This window comes from Podarcis muralis, chromosome 2, assembly GCF_964188315.1.
Source record: "Podarcis muralis chromosome 2, rPodMur119.hap1.1, whole genome shotgun sequence".
Taxonomy (NCBI): domain Eukaryota; kingdom Metazoa; phylum Chordata; class Lepidosauria; order Squamata; family Lacertidae; genus Podarcis; species Podarcis muralis.
The window spans coordinates 67,201,311-67,219,115 of NC_135656.1; the positions used below are offsets into that span (position 1 = coordinate 67,201,311).

At 44.0% G+C, this 17,805-nt stretch overlaps 1 protein-coding gene across 1 annotated transcript; it reads left to right on the top strand.

The window, feature by feature from the left end:
• Positions 1 to 8,871: 8,871 nt before the first annotated feature.
• LOC114591414 (trypsin inhibitor ClTI-1-like) lies at positions 8,872 to 13,790 on the top strand. Its single transcript, XM_028718391.2, has 4 exons — positions 8,872 to 9,030; positions 10,046 to 10,086; positions 11,283 to 11,392; positions 13,599 to 13,790. Exons 1-4 carry the CDS (start codon positions 8,976 to 8,978, stop codon positions 13,642 to 13,644), a joined length of 252 nt encoding a protein of 83 aa, XP_028574224.2. The 5' UTR covers positions 8,872 to 8,975; the 3' UTR covers positions 13,645 to 13,790.
• Positions 13,791 to 17,805: the final 4,015 nt, after the last annotated feature.

Below are 17,805 nucleotides of genomic sequence, written 5' to 3' on the forward strand. Positions count from 1 at the left end.
TCTCAGCACAAGATACACATTTCATGTGATATTTACAGGGTTTGATGTTCAAACCCTCAACCACCTCTGGCATCTTAGCCAGTGCCTTCCAAGAGAGGTGACCAAACCTTCGATGCGCTTCATGAATGCAACCTGCATGAAGAACTTTGTTAGTTTGTGCAACACAACAAGAATCAGCATTAGATACAACAGCAGTGTCATCATAAGTTATATGGAACAAACCATCCACAAACTTTGCATGCAAATAGTCCTCTTTGCCTTTACTGATGACACAGATGCTCCTCTTGAAGGAAATCTGAAAACCACGTCCAGTAAGCTGCGGGACGCTCAACAAATTGCTTGCAGCTCCAGGAACATACAGAACATTACTGATGGTTGTATGCAAACTTGCAAGTTTCACAGTCCCTTCTCCTGCAATTTGCAACGTCCTTCCATCAGCCAGGTGGATCTCACCTTCCTGAGGCTTGAAGGAGATAAAGAGGTGCCGATCCTTTGAGATGTGGCGGGTACAGCCCGAATCAACAACAAAGCTGCCTTTGGCTGTTGGAGCAGCCTTCACAGCAAGCAAACCCTTGTTTTCCACTTGCTTGGGCTTTTGCAGCTTGCCCCCCTGCTGCTCCTGGCCAGCAGACGTGCCTTTAGCCTTTGGTGAAGCTGTGCCAGCAGACATAACCTTGTCTTCCACTGGCGTGGGCTTTTGCAGCTTGCCCCCCTGCTTCTGGTCAGCAGACGTGCCTTTAGCCTTTGGTGAAGCAGTGCCAGCTAACAAAGCCTTGTTTTCCACTGGCGTGGGCTCTTCACCCCCCTTCTGCTTCGGGCCATCTGCAGACGCCTGTTTACCTTTGCCTTTCCGGCCTCTGCAAAGGCGATGACCTTGGTTCTCACGAGAAACAGAGCTCTCAGCTGCCGACTCCTTGGCTCCCCCTGGAGGCTGGAATGCTGCCTGGGATGACATCACAGTCTGCTCCCCCTGCAGCTTGCAACCGGTGCCCTCAGCATCCCTGCATACACTCGCATTCTGGGAAACAGCTTGGACCTCCGATGCAGTCAAACTCTGGGCTGGGACAACTGAGTTGTGAGCTTTCATCAAAGCATACCACATTCCACGTGCAGTGGTGTTGCCAGCCAGCGTCTTAATTTCCTCAAGAGATACGGATAAGACTATTACGTCAATCGCCTTCGAATCATCGGCTTTCCATCTCTCTGTCAGAGGAACTGGGGGGGCCTCACTCACGGTATGCCACACCCTAAACTGACGCAGCAAACTCTCACACCATTTTGCCCAGGTCTGATAGTTGTGGCCATTTAGCTTCGGTGGACACGGAGCTACTTCTGAGGATTGTAAAAGATCCATCTCAGGTCTTTACGTGAGCCCAAGTCTTTATGCCTTCAAAGACTTATTATCTCGGCAGCCCATTAATCACGAACTCCCTGGCTTGGCTCCCAGGCCAATTAAGCCTTGCCGGAGTTCAAAGGCTCCTTGTTGAGGTAAACAGAAAAGCCTCCGCTCTCGCTGCTTTCGCTTTTCACATACCTCTCAAACGCAGTCTGTTGCAGCTTTACTCTCCTGTAGGTGCTGTGAATCTGGGCCCGAAACCTTGTTGTTGGGATACTGCCAGGGAGATAACGTCCATCTGGCCCCAAGCCGGCTGCCGGACATCCATCTGCCTCCCGTAGTCACGCAGTCACGCAGTATCATTTAGCGACACGAAGCCTTTGGATCCACATTCCTAGGCTGGTGCACACTCTTTCAGCAGACTCCACACAGCAAAAGATGCACAGCAGGAGAGTATATTTACAGTTTATTTAGCGTTGAACAGAACAAAGGAAAAACATGACCGTTCTGAGTCAGTGACTCCGACCGACTGAAATTGAAAGGAAACAGCAAACATAAACATCCCGTGATTAGGACATGCGCAGACTCTGTGACTCTCAAAGCCTGCTCCCTTTTTAAGGTGGAACGGAAATATCCTAACAGTCAGAAGGTGGTGTCACCCAACTGATTTTGGGACTCCACTTCCTAGCCTTTTCTTCTCCCAAAGATGTCCTGCAAGGAGTTTAGGATCAGAGTTTTCCTTCTCCTACATGGGCTAACTTCCCAGGTTGGCAGGCCCCTCATATCCCTCTATAGCCCTTGCAGAAACCATCTTCTTGACTATTGAACCACTATTGGTTTCATCTGCTTAATCCACCGGAGTCTGTCTTTGCATGCAGAAGAAGTCCCTGTCTCACTGAGGGTTTGAGACCCATTGGCTACCTCACCTGGTTTAGCTGGCCAGTCAAAGCCATTCCCGTGTGGCCACTGTCACATGCTGATAGCTTCTAGGAGCCACAGGTGCAAGGTAGGGACCAAAGGTGGATGAACTACCCCAGAAGGAACACCAGAAGTACTATCACTTCCCTAACAACCAATACACCTCACACAATTCTGAGTGACACCAGCAGGGAAATGAAATGAAGAAACTCTGACTAGTTCCAGTTTTATATATAGGTTACTAGCAGCACAGTGCTAAGAAAATCTTGTTCCTTCTAATCCAGTCTCTGAAGCTTATTTGTGATGTCGAAAATGCTATGTAAAGCTTCAGTTGTCAAGTGTCTACGGTGTGCACTTAAAATGACAAAAAGTGGGGAGTATTCCTTCAGATGCACAAACTGAAATGCACCCATCGAAACAGGGGAAACTGTTCCCGAGGGCATATCCAAAGAACCTATGCTGAAAGGGTCCAAGTCAGGAGAAAAACTAATTATTTTATTAGCAAAGTGTCTGAAAACAGGTCACAGTTGGCTACTGAAGCTCTTCTCCCATCTCTGTTGCGACCAAGATTTAGCAAACATTTAAGCACATGAGATCAATTAGTGAAGAATAGATCACTGGACCATTGCTCTTGTTTTCCCTTCCTATAAGATACTCTTTGAACTTATTTTCATACCATAACACAAAAAGGCAGGCTGGAGTACTGAACAATCCCACATTCTTTCTCTGACTCGGTATGCTTTATTTCATTTCAAGCAAGCAGCATCCCAGGAGGCCTCTCTGAAATCAATCCTCACTCAGAGCAATTACTTTGCACCGGCTGTTAAGTGCTGTACAGTAAATACATGATGCTTCCATTCCTAAATTGGCATGTAATCTCATTTGGCTGGTAAACACTCAATGTAAATGCATAAATAGTCATTCATTTAAATGACTGTGTGCTTAAGGCTGGACACACTACCTCCTATTTAATATAGGCTTCTTGGCTGCAAAAGTGGGGCACAAAGACACGCCCGGTGAAATATATTGCCTTGTTTTATTCATGCCCCCCCCCCCAGGTACTGCCATGCACCACCATCCTTCCAGGTTCAGTATGCTCTCTCCTCCCCCCATGACCACACTTTCTTTGGAACTCTGCCCTTTCTAAACGCTGTTTGCAGCACGATTACCTCCTGCTTTTATTTGTTTATTTTTAAAACAGCCTCCTCCATCCTACAAGCAAGGTAAAGATAAGGGACCCCTGGACAGTTAAGTCCAGTCAAAGGCAACAATGGGGTTGTGGCGCTCATCTCACTTTCAGGCCAAGGGAGCCAGTGTTTGTTCACAGACAGTTTTCCGGGTCATGTGGCCAGCATGACTAAACCGATTCTGGTGCAACAGAACACCATGACAGAAACCAGAGCCCACGGAAACACCATTTACCTTCCCACCGCAGTGGTACCTATTCATCTACTTGCACTGGCATGCTTTCAAACTGCTAGGTTGGCAGGTGCTGGGACTGAGCCAATGGGAGTTCACCCCATTGCGGGGATTTGAACCGCTGACCTTCTGATCAGCAAGCCCAAGAGGCTCAGTGGTTTAAACCACGGTGCCATTTGGGCACCGTGGTATCTGATGCTGAACCCACCACACCAAGCTCCCCACCACCTTGCTCCTCCACCTCTTGGTCACTTGCAACAAGATATGGCATTGGGAAGCTAGGATAGTAATGCAGCTCCGCCCACTCTGCTGACTGCTAAAGGCTATCAACCAATCATGTTTGGACCAGGTGATGACAGCAATCTGATCTTGTGGGCAATTACCTCATTCATTTGTATTCAGTGACGACATTACCCAGCCAAACCAAACTGGTGACATGGTGATGACCTCACTAGTTCCAGGAGGAAGGAAACTTTTTTTTTAATGAATTGAATTGAAGCAGCATCTGTGAACACTGAACAGCAATTATTTTAGCACTGAAAGCTGAACCCTGTGACAATTCAGTGCAGAATTAAGTCACTCTTTTGTGCTTCAGAGCACACCCCCTTTCTGCAAACACTTTCACTAATTGAATTTAGCAATTATGGCTCTGTGCTCAGCTAATTAAGAATAACTGTCTTGTCTTCCCAAGCACCTGTTGTTAACGCTTTGATCTCCACTTCTCTAGGGATTCATGAGAGAGAAATCAAAGGGCTGTAGGAAAGCTAATTAACTGATTAGCCAACCAACATGATCCTGTTGCATGGATGAGACAGCACAGATATACTGTTAGCCAAATAATGTTTCAGAACTAGTCAAAAGTGGAGTTTCCAACTTTTAAAAAGAAAATATTCATTATTAATAATAGCAATAGGATTACTGTCAAGCAAGGTTTTTGAATATGAAACTTTATGTTCGATAATTTTCAGAATAAGTGTGTTCTACTATCCTCACTTTATTCTTTCATACAAACCTATCTTATAATGTTTTATACCTTATAGTCAAGCCACTAGTCCATCTAGCATAGGAATATTTACACTGTGAGTGACAGCATCTTTCAAAGCCTTAGATCTTTCCCACCCCTGTATCCTAAGACCCTTTTAACTGGAGACGCCAGGACCTGATCCTACAATCTGACATTTATCCTAATTGGCAATCCTAATTCCCTGACCTGGCCGCCTCGTGTGCACACCTAAAAGGTTTTTTAAAAAACAGCAACAATGAAAGTGTTGTAATATTCCCTAGACAAATGCCTGCCATGTCTTTTTCCATGTAGTTAGACCAAATTGATTAAAATGCTGGTAGAGCTACAAGACAGGTGGGAATGCAGAAAGGCGAGACTCAAAGGAAGAACAAAGTGTTATTGTCAAGTCTTGCACCTATATTGGACTCACAGGGACTTCACAGGTGCATAGTAAATAAAAAGGGAAGGGAACGAAGCCTTTCTAGATGCTAAGCTGCTGATAACATGACACCTGGTGGCAAATATTTGTATAGGGTGTTTGATTATTAGGTGGCTGCTGCAAACCGACACATTTATCTCTTGCCAACTTTCATAAACTAATCGAGTTATACCGGGATTATAGGCTGCCCACCTTCTGCCTACATCTTACCTGTTCCAAATTTTGCCCTGTGAAATGTGCAGGTGGTATCTCTGCCGTGTTGACAAAGCCAAATACCTCTGCAAGGGCTGCTGGACTCAGGTCTTGTCTTGCTTGTGGGTGCCCCATATGCATTTTGTTGGCCATAGTGAGAGCAGATACCAGACTATGAGGAGCCCTTGCCCCAATCCAGCTGGGATCTGCTTATGTTCTTATGTGGTTAAGCATTCGTTACAAATGTCTATGCATGATTTGTGTCTTATAGCAACTAGTTCAAGATTGAATATTGTAAAATCAGTGAAATGCCTTTGACAATTCTATATGGCCCAGTGTGCTTTTGATCTATTTGCCCCTGCTCTTTGTGAATAATTTTAGCCTGTCCTTTCTATACCATGACACACTCTAGATTACACTTCATAAGCCCCTATTTTGTAGAGGCCCTGGTTCTGGCTACTTCTTGATGGTTGCAGCCTCTCAGCTCATCTGGATTCATTTCAGCCTGGCTTCATCCTTGGTGACAAGGATAGGTTGGGTAACCCTAGCTAATGACCTACTCTGGAAACTGGAAAGGAGGAGTCTGCATTGCCTGGGCACGATGGGACTTGGACACATTGTTTAATGCTGCTTCCAGAGTTTCTTGAAGGGGCAATTCCAGAATTGCCAGGGTCTACCACTTGCTGCATCGATCTGTGCAGTTCCATTGGTTTAAGTCCTACCCTCTAGAGCAGGAGAAAACAAGCTTGTTTCTGAAAGTGTGAATTCAGAGGTTCACTTGATCCATTTTCTCCCCCATGACTGATAGGTGAATGACACCCAAGTCTATATTTCTTTCCCATCTAGTTCAGAGAAGCTGTGGGCATTCTGAGCCAGTGTATGGAATCAATAAGGAGCTGGAGGAGGGCTAATCAACTGAAACTTATTCCAGAGGATACACAGTCTATAAACAGGTGGTTTAGCCTGTGCTGGGTGGCTCAGCAACCCCTTTGAAAACACAGGTCCATACTCTAGGGCAGGGGTAGGCAACCTAAGGCCCGCAGGCTGGATGCGGCCCAATCTCCTTCTCAATCCGACCCACGGACGGTCCAGGAATCAGCCTGTTTTTACATGAGTAGAATGTGTCCTTTTATTTAAAATGCATCTCTGGGTTATTTGTGGGGCCTGCCTGGTGTTTTTACATGAGTAGAATGTATGCTTTTATTTAAAATGCATCTCTGGGTTATTTGTGGCGCATAGGAATTCGTTCATATTTCTTTTCAAAATATAGTCCGGCCCACCACATGGTCTGAGGGACAGTGGACCAGCCCATGGCTGAAAAAGGTTGCTGACCCCTGGTCTAGGGTCCTAGACCCAACTTTAACCCTGGATGATAGCCATGGCAAAAAGTGCCTTTGCCTAGCTTAGTCTAGGTCTAGTTATGCCTGTTTCTGGGGAAGGTAGATCTAGCCCTGGTGATAGATGCCTAAGCCATTATTTGGTTATTCTACCACATCTTTGCGTTCTTAACTTGTTATAAGCTGCTTTGAGACTTTTTCCTATAAAAAGCAATGGATTTGTTTATTTATTGAAACTACTACTTCACTACAATTGTCCTGTATTTGAAAAGTGTTCTGAAACTTCAGATGGAGCTCGTATCAGGAGTGTGCCACTTCTACTGCTGCAACAACCACATCTCCTCCCTACGTGTTTCTGGGCCCAATTCAAAGTGTCAGTGATGGAAAGGATATCTGAAGGACTGTTTCTTCCCATATAAGCCTTCTTGTCATTACCATTCGCAGAGGCCCATTTAATGGTCCCAATCCCACCTTTGTTTGGAAAAATGGGAGATGTCTTTTTCTCTCTTCTGCTTAGCTTTGGAAATCTTGCCTAGGGAAGTGTGTTTTGCCCCTTTCTTTGGGGGTCTTTCAGTGGAGCACAAAGACCCTCCTTCTTATCTGGACTGCATCATTTGGCCTTGGCAAAGCAGTTGGCTTGCAACCCTTCTGTTTCTTCTTCTGTTTCTCAATTCTTTTTCACTTGCTGGCTTGATATGTTTCTTGGATATTCTCATACTTGTTCAACCATATTCAATCATTCCTGTCCTTAGCAGCCTTGGATGTGTTCTCCATTTGTATGCTCAAGTCATACTTTGGAAAACGCAAAATATTTTCCTCTTGGTCTATGCTTCCCTCTTGGCTCTCTCATGGCATCCCAAGCTGCCTCCATCAAGGAAGAATGCCACATGATAACAAAGGCTGCTTCACACAGTGCAACAAAAGATCAATGACACCCTATGTTCCCTTTGCAGGCCAGACACTCCTGTGCGGTAATGTCTGAAGCTTTGAAAAGAGACAGCCCAAGATCTTTTGCTGCCTGAGGCAAAGGACAAAATGGCACCTTCCCAGCACCACCACCCCTTCCATGTTCCAAAGTCCACCAGGCTGAAACTGAGATCTCATGTGCACCATACATTTAAAGCACTATTATGTCTACTTCAAATAGTCATGGCTCCCCTCAAGGAATCGTGGGAAGTGAAGGAAGGGTGTGGAAGTTGTTAGGAGACCCCTATTCCCCTCACAGACTCCTTAGGGAAGAGGAATTGACTGCTAAACCACTTAGAGAATTGTAGCTCCCTGGGAGGAATAGGTGTTTCCTAACAACTCGGGGCATGCTTAACAAACTACAGTTCCCAGAATTCTTTGGGGGAAGCTGTGACTGTGTAAAGTAGTATGATAGTGCTTTAAATGTATTGTGATGGTGGGGCCTATCAGTATTTCTCAAACTTGGGTTCCCAGCTGTTCATGGACTACAACTCCCATTATCCCTAACCCCTGGTCCTGCTAGCTAGGGGTGATGGGAGTTGTAGTCCAAGAACAGCTGAGGACCCAGGTTTGAGAAACACTTTTTTCAACACTTGTAATGGGACAGCACCTCCCACTGCATCTGAGGGCAGTAGGCTAAATTAGGGGCCAAAGAGAAGGCCAAATGTCACACACAGCTCTGCTCGCTCCTTGGGCCTTTTGCACCTGCCACCTGAGCAGGTTGTCTCATGGTGGTACTGGCCCTGAGAAGAGCATTCTCTCTGCCCACGGAAATACAGTAAACATGTCAAAGAACACCTTGGCTTGTCACAGTTATCAGAACTTTTAATATTTAATCTTGCCAATGCTGTTAGTCATTTGTTTCTGTTTTAATATGGCCTTGGGTGAGTCAATAGAAAGCTGCCATATAAACTGTTGACAATAAAATAGAGCAGTAAAATATAGTTCCTTTCAATCTTACAGCATATGTTTATGGCAAGGCTAGAGATATGAAGCAGAGTCAACAGATAATAGTCTGAATTACTTATTGTGGCATTCAAAAGTGACAGCTTGTATATGAATATGCTCCTTAAAGTGTCCTGGCATTCATGATTTCTAGCATCTAGTTCTGTGACAACACAGATCTTTGAACCCACCCGGACAAATTATCTCATGTGGTTTGTACTGTGTTGGCTATTACTTCACCGCCCTCTTTCCCTTCAAAAATACCTTTCCCATAGCACACGCTTGTTTGGACAATGACGTCAAGGAGGAGGGGGAGTCTGAGGTGCCAGAAACAGGTCATATAAAAAAGTTTCTTCTGGAATCTTGAGACATAGCTTCTTCAAAAGGATTATTCTTTTAACGTCAATAAGCAGCTCTACAATGAGAGTAACTAGCATATTCCTTCTCCTTGCAGTGGGGATCTTCTGTTCCTCAGGTAAGGGCTACATAGAATTCACGTCTTTTTCCTTGCAGATGCTAAAATTCCCAGTATAATTGTTCAGTCGATTTCCTATACACTTCTGACAAAGGAGAGTATATGAAAACATGCACCTCTATGATGGGATAGAGTCTCATTTTGAGGCTGAGGGAAAACAGAACAGAGAGGAAAGGTATTTGAGTGACTTTGATGAGAACTAAAAAGGAACCAGATCTACATATTAGATCTTCTCCAGATTTTGTATTGCAGTTCTCCAGCCAGGTGTGTATAAAATTCATACACTATGGTAGTTTCCATTAAAGGAAGTGCATTAGTGAAAATAACATACAAAAATGCATTACAGAGGTACCTCGGGTTACATACGCTTCAGGTTACAGACTCCGCTAACCCAGAAATAGTGCTTCAGGTTAAGAACTTTGCTTCAGGATGAGAGCAGAAATCGTGCTCTGGCGACGCGGCGGCAGTGGGAGGCCCCATTAGCAAAAGTTGTGCTTCAGGTTAAGAACAGTTTCAGGTTAAGTACGGACCTCCGGAACAAATTAAGTACTTAACCCGAGGTACCACTGTATATCACAGGAAATTGCTTCACCAAAATGTATATAGTAGTCAAAATTAAATGTTCTTTTTTAAAAATCCAAGATTTATATATTATTCTATTTTTAAGGTCTAAATATGCAGCAGCAGACCTTGACATCTCAAATTTCAGTGGCATCCTGTGTGAAGCCAAAATCTGCCCCCTTGCCTCTCGCTTTGCATTGAACTTCATATCATGGCATCTGCTGCAGCACCCCCAAAAGCTCCACACCCAGTGTGACCGAACAGGTCACGTTCCCCTAGATTGAAATATGTACTCTTGTCAAATGAATGTATTTTTGTTAAATGTTTAAATGTTGTTGTTGTTTAAAAAAATTAGACTGATTTGATGCAGCTTTAACACAACCAGCCGAGGTTATAGGCTCTGCTAGAAGTAGAGTGGATTTCTAATCAATAATGTTTTTTCTCACATTGTTAGGCAACGCAGAAACTGATGGTGGCAACGGTGAGGCAAGAGAGGTAATGTTGTCTTGATTATTTAAGTGCAGTGCATCCTGCTTTGGTGAAATTTTACCCCGCCGATATATGGCAAATGCACTATTGCCACATAAAAGAAGTCAGAACAATACAATGTGTCAGGTACTGACAGTGCTTCCCCCCTTTTTTGGGTAGAAAATGAGGTGCTGGTACACATACATTGATAAAAGAGTCATGGATGCCAGCACAAAATGGCTGCCCTGGGTACTGAGCTGAAATTCAGGCAACCCAAACCTTCTGTCGTTGCCTTCGAGAGGAGTGCACTGAAATCACCTAGCTACGTTTCTCTGTGTATTTCCTTACCAATAAACCAGGAGTGGGGAACCTAAGACCTGGGGTTGGATGTGGCCCCCAGGCCTTTATATCTGGCCCCCAGGACTCACTCTAGGCCCATCCCCAGAATATGCCCAGGAACCCTTATCATATTTGGGAATTATTCAACTGCACAGATGCAAGAGTCTCATCCATTGCCCTGCTCACTTTTACCTCTGGCCCTACGCACCCCTAGCATGCACCCCCCATTAATGAATATGGTCCTATGAGTGGAAAAATATTCCCCACTGCTGCTATAAACTAGCTACACAGATATTTTACTAAGCATGTTGGCTGGGGCTGATGAGAGTTGAGGTCCAACATTATCTTGACGGTAACAGGTTGAGGAAGGCTGCAGTAAAGAAACTCTTGCCAAACAAACTGGGATTGATAACTGCAAAGGGCAGCAGCTTTTACTAGGAAACAAATGCCATAGCATACAATGCTTCGGTAGCTATCACGCCAATGTCTAAATTTCTATGCCATTCTTCACTCTGCTTCCTCAACTTAACCTTCATTCTCCAGTATCTTCGTTCTTCAATATCATCCTCTATTAAAGAATACTAGGACCAGCTCTACCATTAGGCAGCGTGAGGCAACTGCCTCGGGCAGTTGATTTTGGGTGTCATGAAATGGGAGCAAATGTATTGTTCTTGGATTTTTACTGCGAGAAAGGGAGAAGGTGGTTGTGAGGATTTTCTTGCCTCAGGTACTGTTCATGGGTACTATGGCTTAACTTGGGGAGAGAGGCACCCTTTGTCACTGTGTCTCAAGTAAGCAAAATGTCTTGCACCAACTTTGAGGAATATAAATTTAAAAGATTGTTGCTGTTCCAGATACTGAACTGTACAGCTTTTATTCTACAGCCAGCCTGTGAAGGTTATGAAACACCAGGATGCCCTAAAAATTTTGATCCCGTCTGTGGCACTGACCAAGTGACCTATCCCAATGAGTGTACCTTGTGCAGTACAAATCAGTAAGTATCTGTTTTTCCTTTACCCCTTAGTTTCTTCAAGGGAACCTGTTTTCTTTAGGCCTTTGGCCATCTTTCAAGCCTCTTAAGTAGATAGGAGTGCCAGTCGGTCCCACAGGGAAAGAAATAGTAAGTGAGATACCTTCAAATCCCTCCTTTCAATCTGTGTGGTCACCCCTCCTGTGAACAGAAGCTTTCCTTAAGAGGTACAACGCTCACATCATAAAGATTACCCACACCCACACTCCAGAACAGAGCAGCAACATATATATCAGTCATAAAGTAATTCAAATACTTTAAATTGCTACTTGCTCTGGTATATGGAGGGGTGCTGGATTATCCTCTTTAAATGGGTTCTGCTGAAAGGTGGGCTATCTGGCCAATGTAGCCTGATGGCAGATACAGCCTAATTCACTTAGGTTCTTGTAGTACTTTTTTATATAACATTTTGTATTGGTTTTACATGATTTTATACATTTTAACTTTAACCATTTCAAACATCAAAATAAAAGGTTCTTTTGAACCTTCGGACCGCCTTCCCTCCCTCTATGGGTTCCATATTTAAGATTTAAGTTTTCTGCATCCTTTTCCTTTATCCATCTGTTAGATATCTATAGTTACCATATTTAATTCCACATTACAAGTGTCATTACATCCCTGCCAATGATTGTAACTGTTTAACTGTCTTTTAAATAAATTAAGAATTTACTCCAGTCTTTTAAAAATAATTGATCTTCCTGGTTTCTGATCTTCCCCGTCAGTTTCACCATCTCTGCACACTCCATCAGTTTTGTCTGCCATTCTTCTCTTGTTGGTACTTCTCCTTCCTTCCGTCTCTGGGCTAGGTTCTCCTAGTATTTTTAGTCCCAACAGCAAGATGGAAACAATAGTTCTGAAGAAGCATCGTGAGGAACAGAATAGGAGATTGAAGGGAGCTTGTTCCAACATCAGAGGCAGATCCACCCCATACATTTAATGCATATCGAACACATATTTATAGCAGAGGACTTGCTCTTCAAAGAATCCTGGGAACTGTGCTTTGTTAAGGGCAGCTCTCTGTGAGAAGGAAACAACATTAGCATGTGACAATAAGCTGGGGTTCTGCCCAGTAGAAAGGGTATTGCTGGCACCTACAAACCCAATTTTCACGTTCCACACTCACTTTCTGAAAATTTGCACTCCCTTCTCCTGCTGCACATCTGCATGGCTGGTTGTGAGAGATTCCAAAGCAGTATGGAAGGTGACTCAGGAAGTGCAAAGGTGCGGGAATCAACAAAAACAGTCTCCCTCTTTCTATTAGAACAAGGATTGAGTGGCTCTCCAGATGTTATTGGATGACACTTCCCATCATCCCTGGCCATTGGCCATGGTGACTGAGGTTGATGGGAGATGGAGTCCAATAACATTTGGAGGGCCATGTATTCTCCATCCCTGAATTAGCAGGAACGAAATCCAAATCCCTTCTATCTGCAGAAGGACTCATTCCATGAATGGAAAGGCACCTTAGCAAATCAATATCTCCCCTTCCCTGTTTCTCAAGAATGTGAATTTCATCTAGTGAATTCTGAACATATAGCTGCTCTTGAAGGAACAAGTTCATTTTTTCCGGTCAGTTGGCAGGCCTTATTTGACACAGAGAAAGTGAAAGTCTCCCTTAAGAGCCTTTTCACTGTTTCAGAGACTGTGCAGGCAGTAGCTCCATGTATGCCTGTGCATATGTCACTTTCAGTATTTATACTTCAACAGGAATTTGTATGTTGAGTAATAAGGATAAGGATGGGGGAGAAAGTTGGTTTTGTTGACATTTTAGGTGAATCTACCTTATTTGAATTTCTCAAAAACCAAAAGTGGAAACACAGTTCTCCTGTGGAAAGCCACAGTACTCTGAATTTTGAAATGCAGTTCTCTAGCTCCAAAGTGTGTGGGGAGGGGGACGTATGCATAACTTGCATGCAAATGATGGTGAATTTTCATGAGGACTTGGCAAGTGAGATCCTGCCCAAATTGTAAAATTCTATCTCTTTTAAGTTGTCCATGCCCTGAACACTAGCAGGTGTCAAAACATATTATTGCACAAATGCATTAGTCTAGCAATGCCTATCTGAAATACATATGCTCCGATTCTCACAAGGCATGATTTGGCAACATCTCAACTTTGACCTGGGAAATGAAAGATACTATTCAGTATGTTTTATACCTTTTTTTGCAGGCAAAAGAATGTACAAGTCAAAATTAAGAAGGCTGGAATTTGCTGAGAGTGTTGAACATGCATAATTTTTTTGCTGAAGAATTTAGGAGTGGTCTTCCTGGCTTTCTCTGATGAAGATGCACAGAGTTAATAACTGCTTGTTATTACTATTTTCCAGATTTTTTTGTCAATAAAACAACAGCATTGCAGCAATCTGGTTTGGTCATTGTATTTATTCTTGATAGGTAGTTTTTGGCACTCTTCTACTGAACTATATGACAAAGAGTTTGCACACACATTTTCTGCCGAGTCCTCTTTGAATATGGAACTGCATGCAGGAGGTACTGTATGAATTAGATGGCTATATTTCATAGCATTTGTCTGTAATCACAACAGAACTGGAATGGGCTGCCCACACCATCTGGTGAGATGTTTTTCATTTATTTACTGCCATAAAAGAAACTGTTGTTTCTTCACTTGAATAATTCATAGCCTGCTCTTCATTAATCCCAGAACAGGCTACAATATAAAAAATTAAGCAGATAATAAACAATAAAACCAGTTACATAAAACCAATAAAGAGAAGATCATCATCTACAGTCATTGAACAAGACAACAAGCTGCCCAATTCCACATCCAGCTTAACCAACAGCCTAGGCAAATAAATATGCTTTTAACTGGTGCCCCGAACCCATCACAGCTGATGTCAGTTGAGTTTGCGAAGAGAAGCCTGGAGTTGGACAATACCTTTATTAGGACAAACCCACCCACTTCCCAAATACAAAAATTCTCCAGAATTCTTCATTAGGCAAGATGTTACACAAAGAAGAGAGTCATGTGACAAAATGGGAGTAATAAAATAAGGCTGGTTGTTATAGCCATAAGGTCTTGCTGACAGAATGGGTTTCAAGATGGAGATTGCAAGTGAACTCTGAGGTGATGAGACTTCAGGTCTCATCTGGGAATAAAAGGGGGGGAAACCACTGGCTGCTTCCCCCATGGTTTAAGAAAATAAAGATGGGCTTGAAGCCCAGTTCTGCCTCACCACATTTTCAACAAAACCCACAGGTTCCTGGCAGCCAGAACCAAGGAGCAACATGGTCGTCTTTATATCAGCAGCAGATGGAGCTTCACCACTCAGGTGACCTCTGGTCAGTTGGTTCACCACTGTTTATGGGGAGGAAGAGGGGGAGGAACGAGATGGTAGTGAGTCTGATGTGGTGCAAATGTACTGGCAGAGCCCATTCAGTGTTCCTGCCAGCTGGTTTGCACTGCACCAACTTCGTCAGCACCTCTTCCTTCCCCCTCTATCTCCCTGTACACAGCAGCAATGCAACCAACTGGAGGTAAGGTGCCACCTCATCAGGCCATCCCCTACTACTTGATATGCTTCATATCATATACTTTGCATGCATTGTGCTGAGTCAGACTCACTCAGCATTTGAACATGAACAATCTTTTTGCAAGGCAGGAAATAAAAGGAAATTAACAGCCTGAATCAAAGGAGCATACTGTTTGACCAGCAGGTGGTGCCCATGTATTACAAAGCTTCAGAGCTGATAAAACCTGAAAGCAGCATTTGAAGTTCCTTCCAGCATCTTCACAGTGGGGGGAAACAAACATTAATGTCCCATGACAACAAAAAAGCAGGCAGGTTAGTGCTTAACAGGTGATACTGAAATGCATCTGGAGGGCTGTGTGTTAAATTTATGTACCTTTGGAAGAACTGCAGCCAATTCACACATCTGCCAAACTTTCTCCAAGAAATTGTTCTTGGGGTGGAAGCCCTGCATGCCATTGCCCTTCTGATTCAGAGTCTTCAAGCTCATTTCCTGAAGAACTCTGACTCCAGTGTCATGACAACAGGGAGGCTAGAAGAATCAAACAGAGAAGTCGGGGGGGGGGGTGTTCCCCATCCCTGGGATAAACCAAAATGAGAGATTAGGGGGTAACAGGCTGAAAATTTAGTCACGTGTGACATAGGTGAAGACCTCCTGCTAAGCTCACAGAATGTTCAGTAACACAATAACAGACCCCATTTCTGTCTGTTAGCCATTGCAATCATTCTGCATGGAGCTTGGTCAAGCCTTAAGCCAGGTCCACTCTGAACTGATCACAATCTTTCCTTCTTCCCATTGTTGCTCCCATGACTTACGAGGTGAAACTGCATCATTTTTGCTTGTGCTGTTTTCCTGATGGGGCTGAACAATTTCTAAAACGAAAATGAAAAAGAGCATGCGCAAAGAGCACTCTGCAAACTGAGTGTGAAATGTTTAAATGCCTATGTTTCAACTCAAAAAAAAAATTCCTTCCAGTAGCACCTTAAAGACCAACTAAGTTAGTTCTTGGTGTGAGCTTTCGTGTGCATGCACACTTCTTCAGATACTAACCATGTTGTACATTTAGACAGAAATTTCAGATTTTGTGACAAGAAAGCTTGGCCATTGTCGTTTTGAAATCCATATTTTGATTGCAAAGGTTTTATTCTAACATATAGGAAACCATGGGTGGTATTCATCCCTAGTCCTACTCAGAGTAGACCCATTGGGGTTAGTGGACATGGCTAACTTTGATTAATTAATTCCAATGTGTCTACTCGTAGTAGGACTTAATTGACTACAACCATATATGAGACAGCTGCACCATGATGCATGCAAAGGATGGTTTTTGCAATGAATGCCTTGAAAGCCAAGTCATGTAGCTGAGTTTTAACAAACCTCCATCATCTTAGCACAGCCTTCCACAGCCTGGTGCTCAACCTGATGTTGCTGGACAAAAACCCCATCAGTCCCAGTCTGCATGGCCAATGATCTTCAGGGGGTGAAGATGCTGAGCTTCTCTCTTACAAGGCTCTATGATGTCAAGACTTGTTATTGACGCAAGGTCTGCATCGTACCAGTTTCTGGCAACTATTCCCAAAATAACTCTGGAATCCTCTGCATTTGCCAGCATGAGAGCTAGCTTCAGCCACGTTTCTTGCTATCACTATTTTAAAAGGGTGGCTTGCAAAAATTACTAAATAATGAAGTTCAGGCTCAAAGTTTGACTCTAAAACAAGCAAGAATGTGCTAATGTATCAACAGGAATAAATCCCCTTGCCCCAAGAAACAAGGTCATGTATTGGCAAGCATACAAGAGATGCTGTTTTGACTGGTACACAGAAATCAAAATTTCAGATCTTATCCACAAGCAAGATGTCTACAACTGATAACTGATTCATCATTAACATTCTGCAACTTCATTGCCCTTAACTTCCAAGCTACAACAAGAGGTTGCACTCAATAGGCCAATGTCGCACAAGGAGAAGGAGACTGGCACAATGGATCTTTCTCCTTTCTGCTCTCCTTTCCAGCTCCTTGTTCCAAAGGAAAAGTCTCTACAGAGGATCACAAGGACTTTCTGAACAGTGTAAGCAATCACCTGTAATCAAGTGGATGAATCTTATGCTGCCACATGAAAACCTCAAAACGCAGAAGCTGTAGCTTCCGTTAGCCTCCGTGCAATGAAGCCCATGCAGAGAGAGAGAGGGAAAGAGAGAGAGAGAGAGAGAATGGAGCTACTGCCCTCATTCGCTTTCCCATCACCTTCTCTAATGGCTCTTCTTCCCTGCTCTTCTCCCTGCTGAACAGGTAAAGGCACTCCCCATGTGGCAGAACACAGGTTTCAGGAGACTGGAAGAGCTGGTGTGCATTTGGCAGGCTTCCCCTTGGCAGGCATGCCTTCTGTGCGTGAGCTGTATAGTCTGGTTCTGTCAGCGAAGACCATGGTGGGTGGTGGCGTCAGTGGACACAGACCTCGCTTTTTCCCCACGCCTTCTTAAGACTAATGACTAAAGGGGTTTCCAGCTGTGATGAGTGATGGGTGTGAAACCCTGGACATTCATTATGTCTCGAGGGGGGTACAATTATCTACAAAGAGGGCCTACACTTAAGAGAAGTGACACCCAATAAGTGACACCCAAGGGCACTCTGTTGCCTTTTTCTTCTGGCTGGCTTCCCCTTTGTGTAAGAACCAATTGCACAATCTAATGCGTGCTTACCCTAAAGCAGAGGTGGTTAAACCTTTCGGCCGGAGGCCACTTTCAGTCTTGGCCAAGCCTCCAGAGGGCACAGACCAATGATGGGTGCGGCCAGAACACACTGTCATGCAGGAGCGTCTCCAGCCCAGACACTGAGGTCCAGCTCTCAGAGAGTCTTCTGGTGGTTCCCTCACTGCAAGAAGTGAGGTT

Excerpts from the sequence above, each read along its gene's own strand:
- LOC114591414 (XM_028718391.2), top strand. The coding sequence starts at position 8,976 with ATGAGAGTAACTAGCATATTCCTTCTCCTTGCAGTGGGGATCTTCTGT. Across the intron at positions 9,031-10,045 it reads GGGGATCTTCTGTTCCTCAG|GCAACGCAGAAACTGATGGT; the intron begins GTAAGGGCTACA and ends TCACATTGTTAG. Across the intron at positions 10,087-11,282 it reads GCAACGGTGAGGCAAGAGAG|CCAGCCTGTGAAGGTTATGA; the intron begins GTAATGTTGTCT and ends TTTATTCTACAG.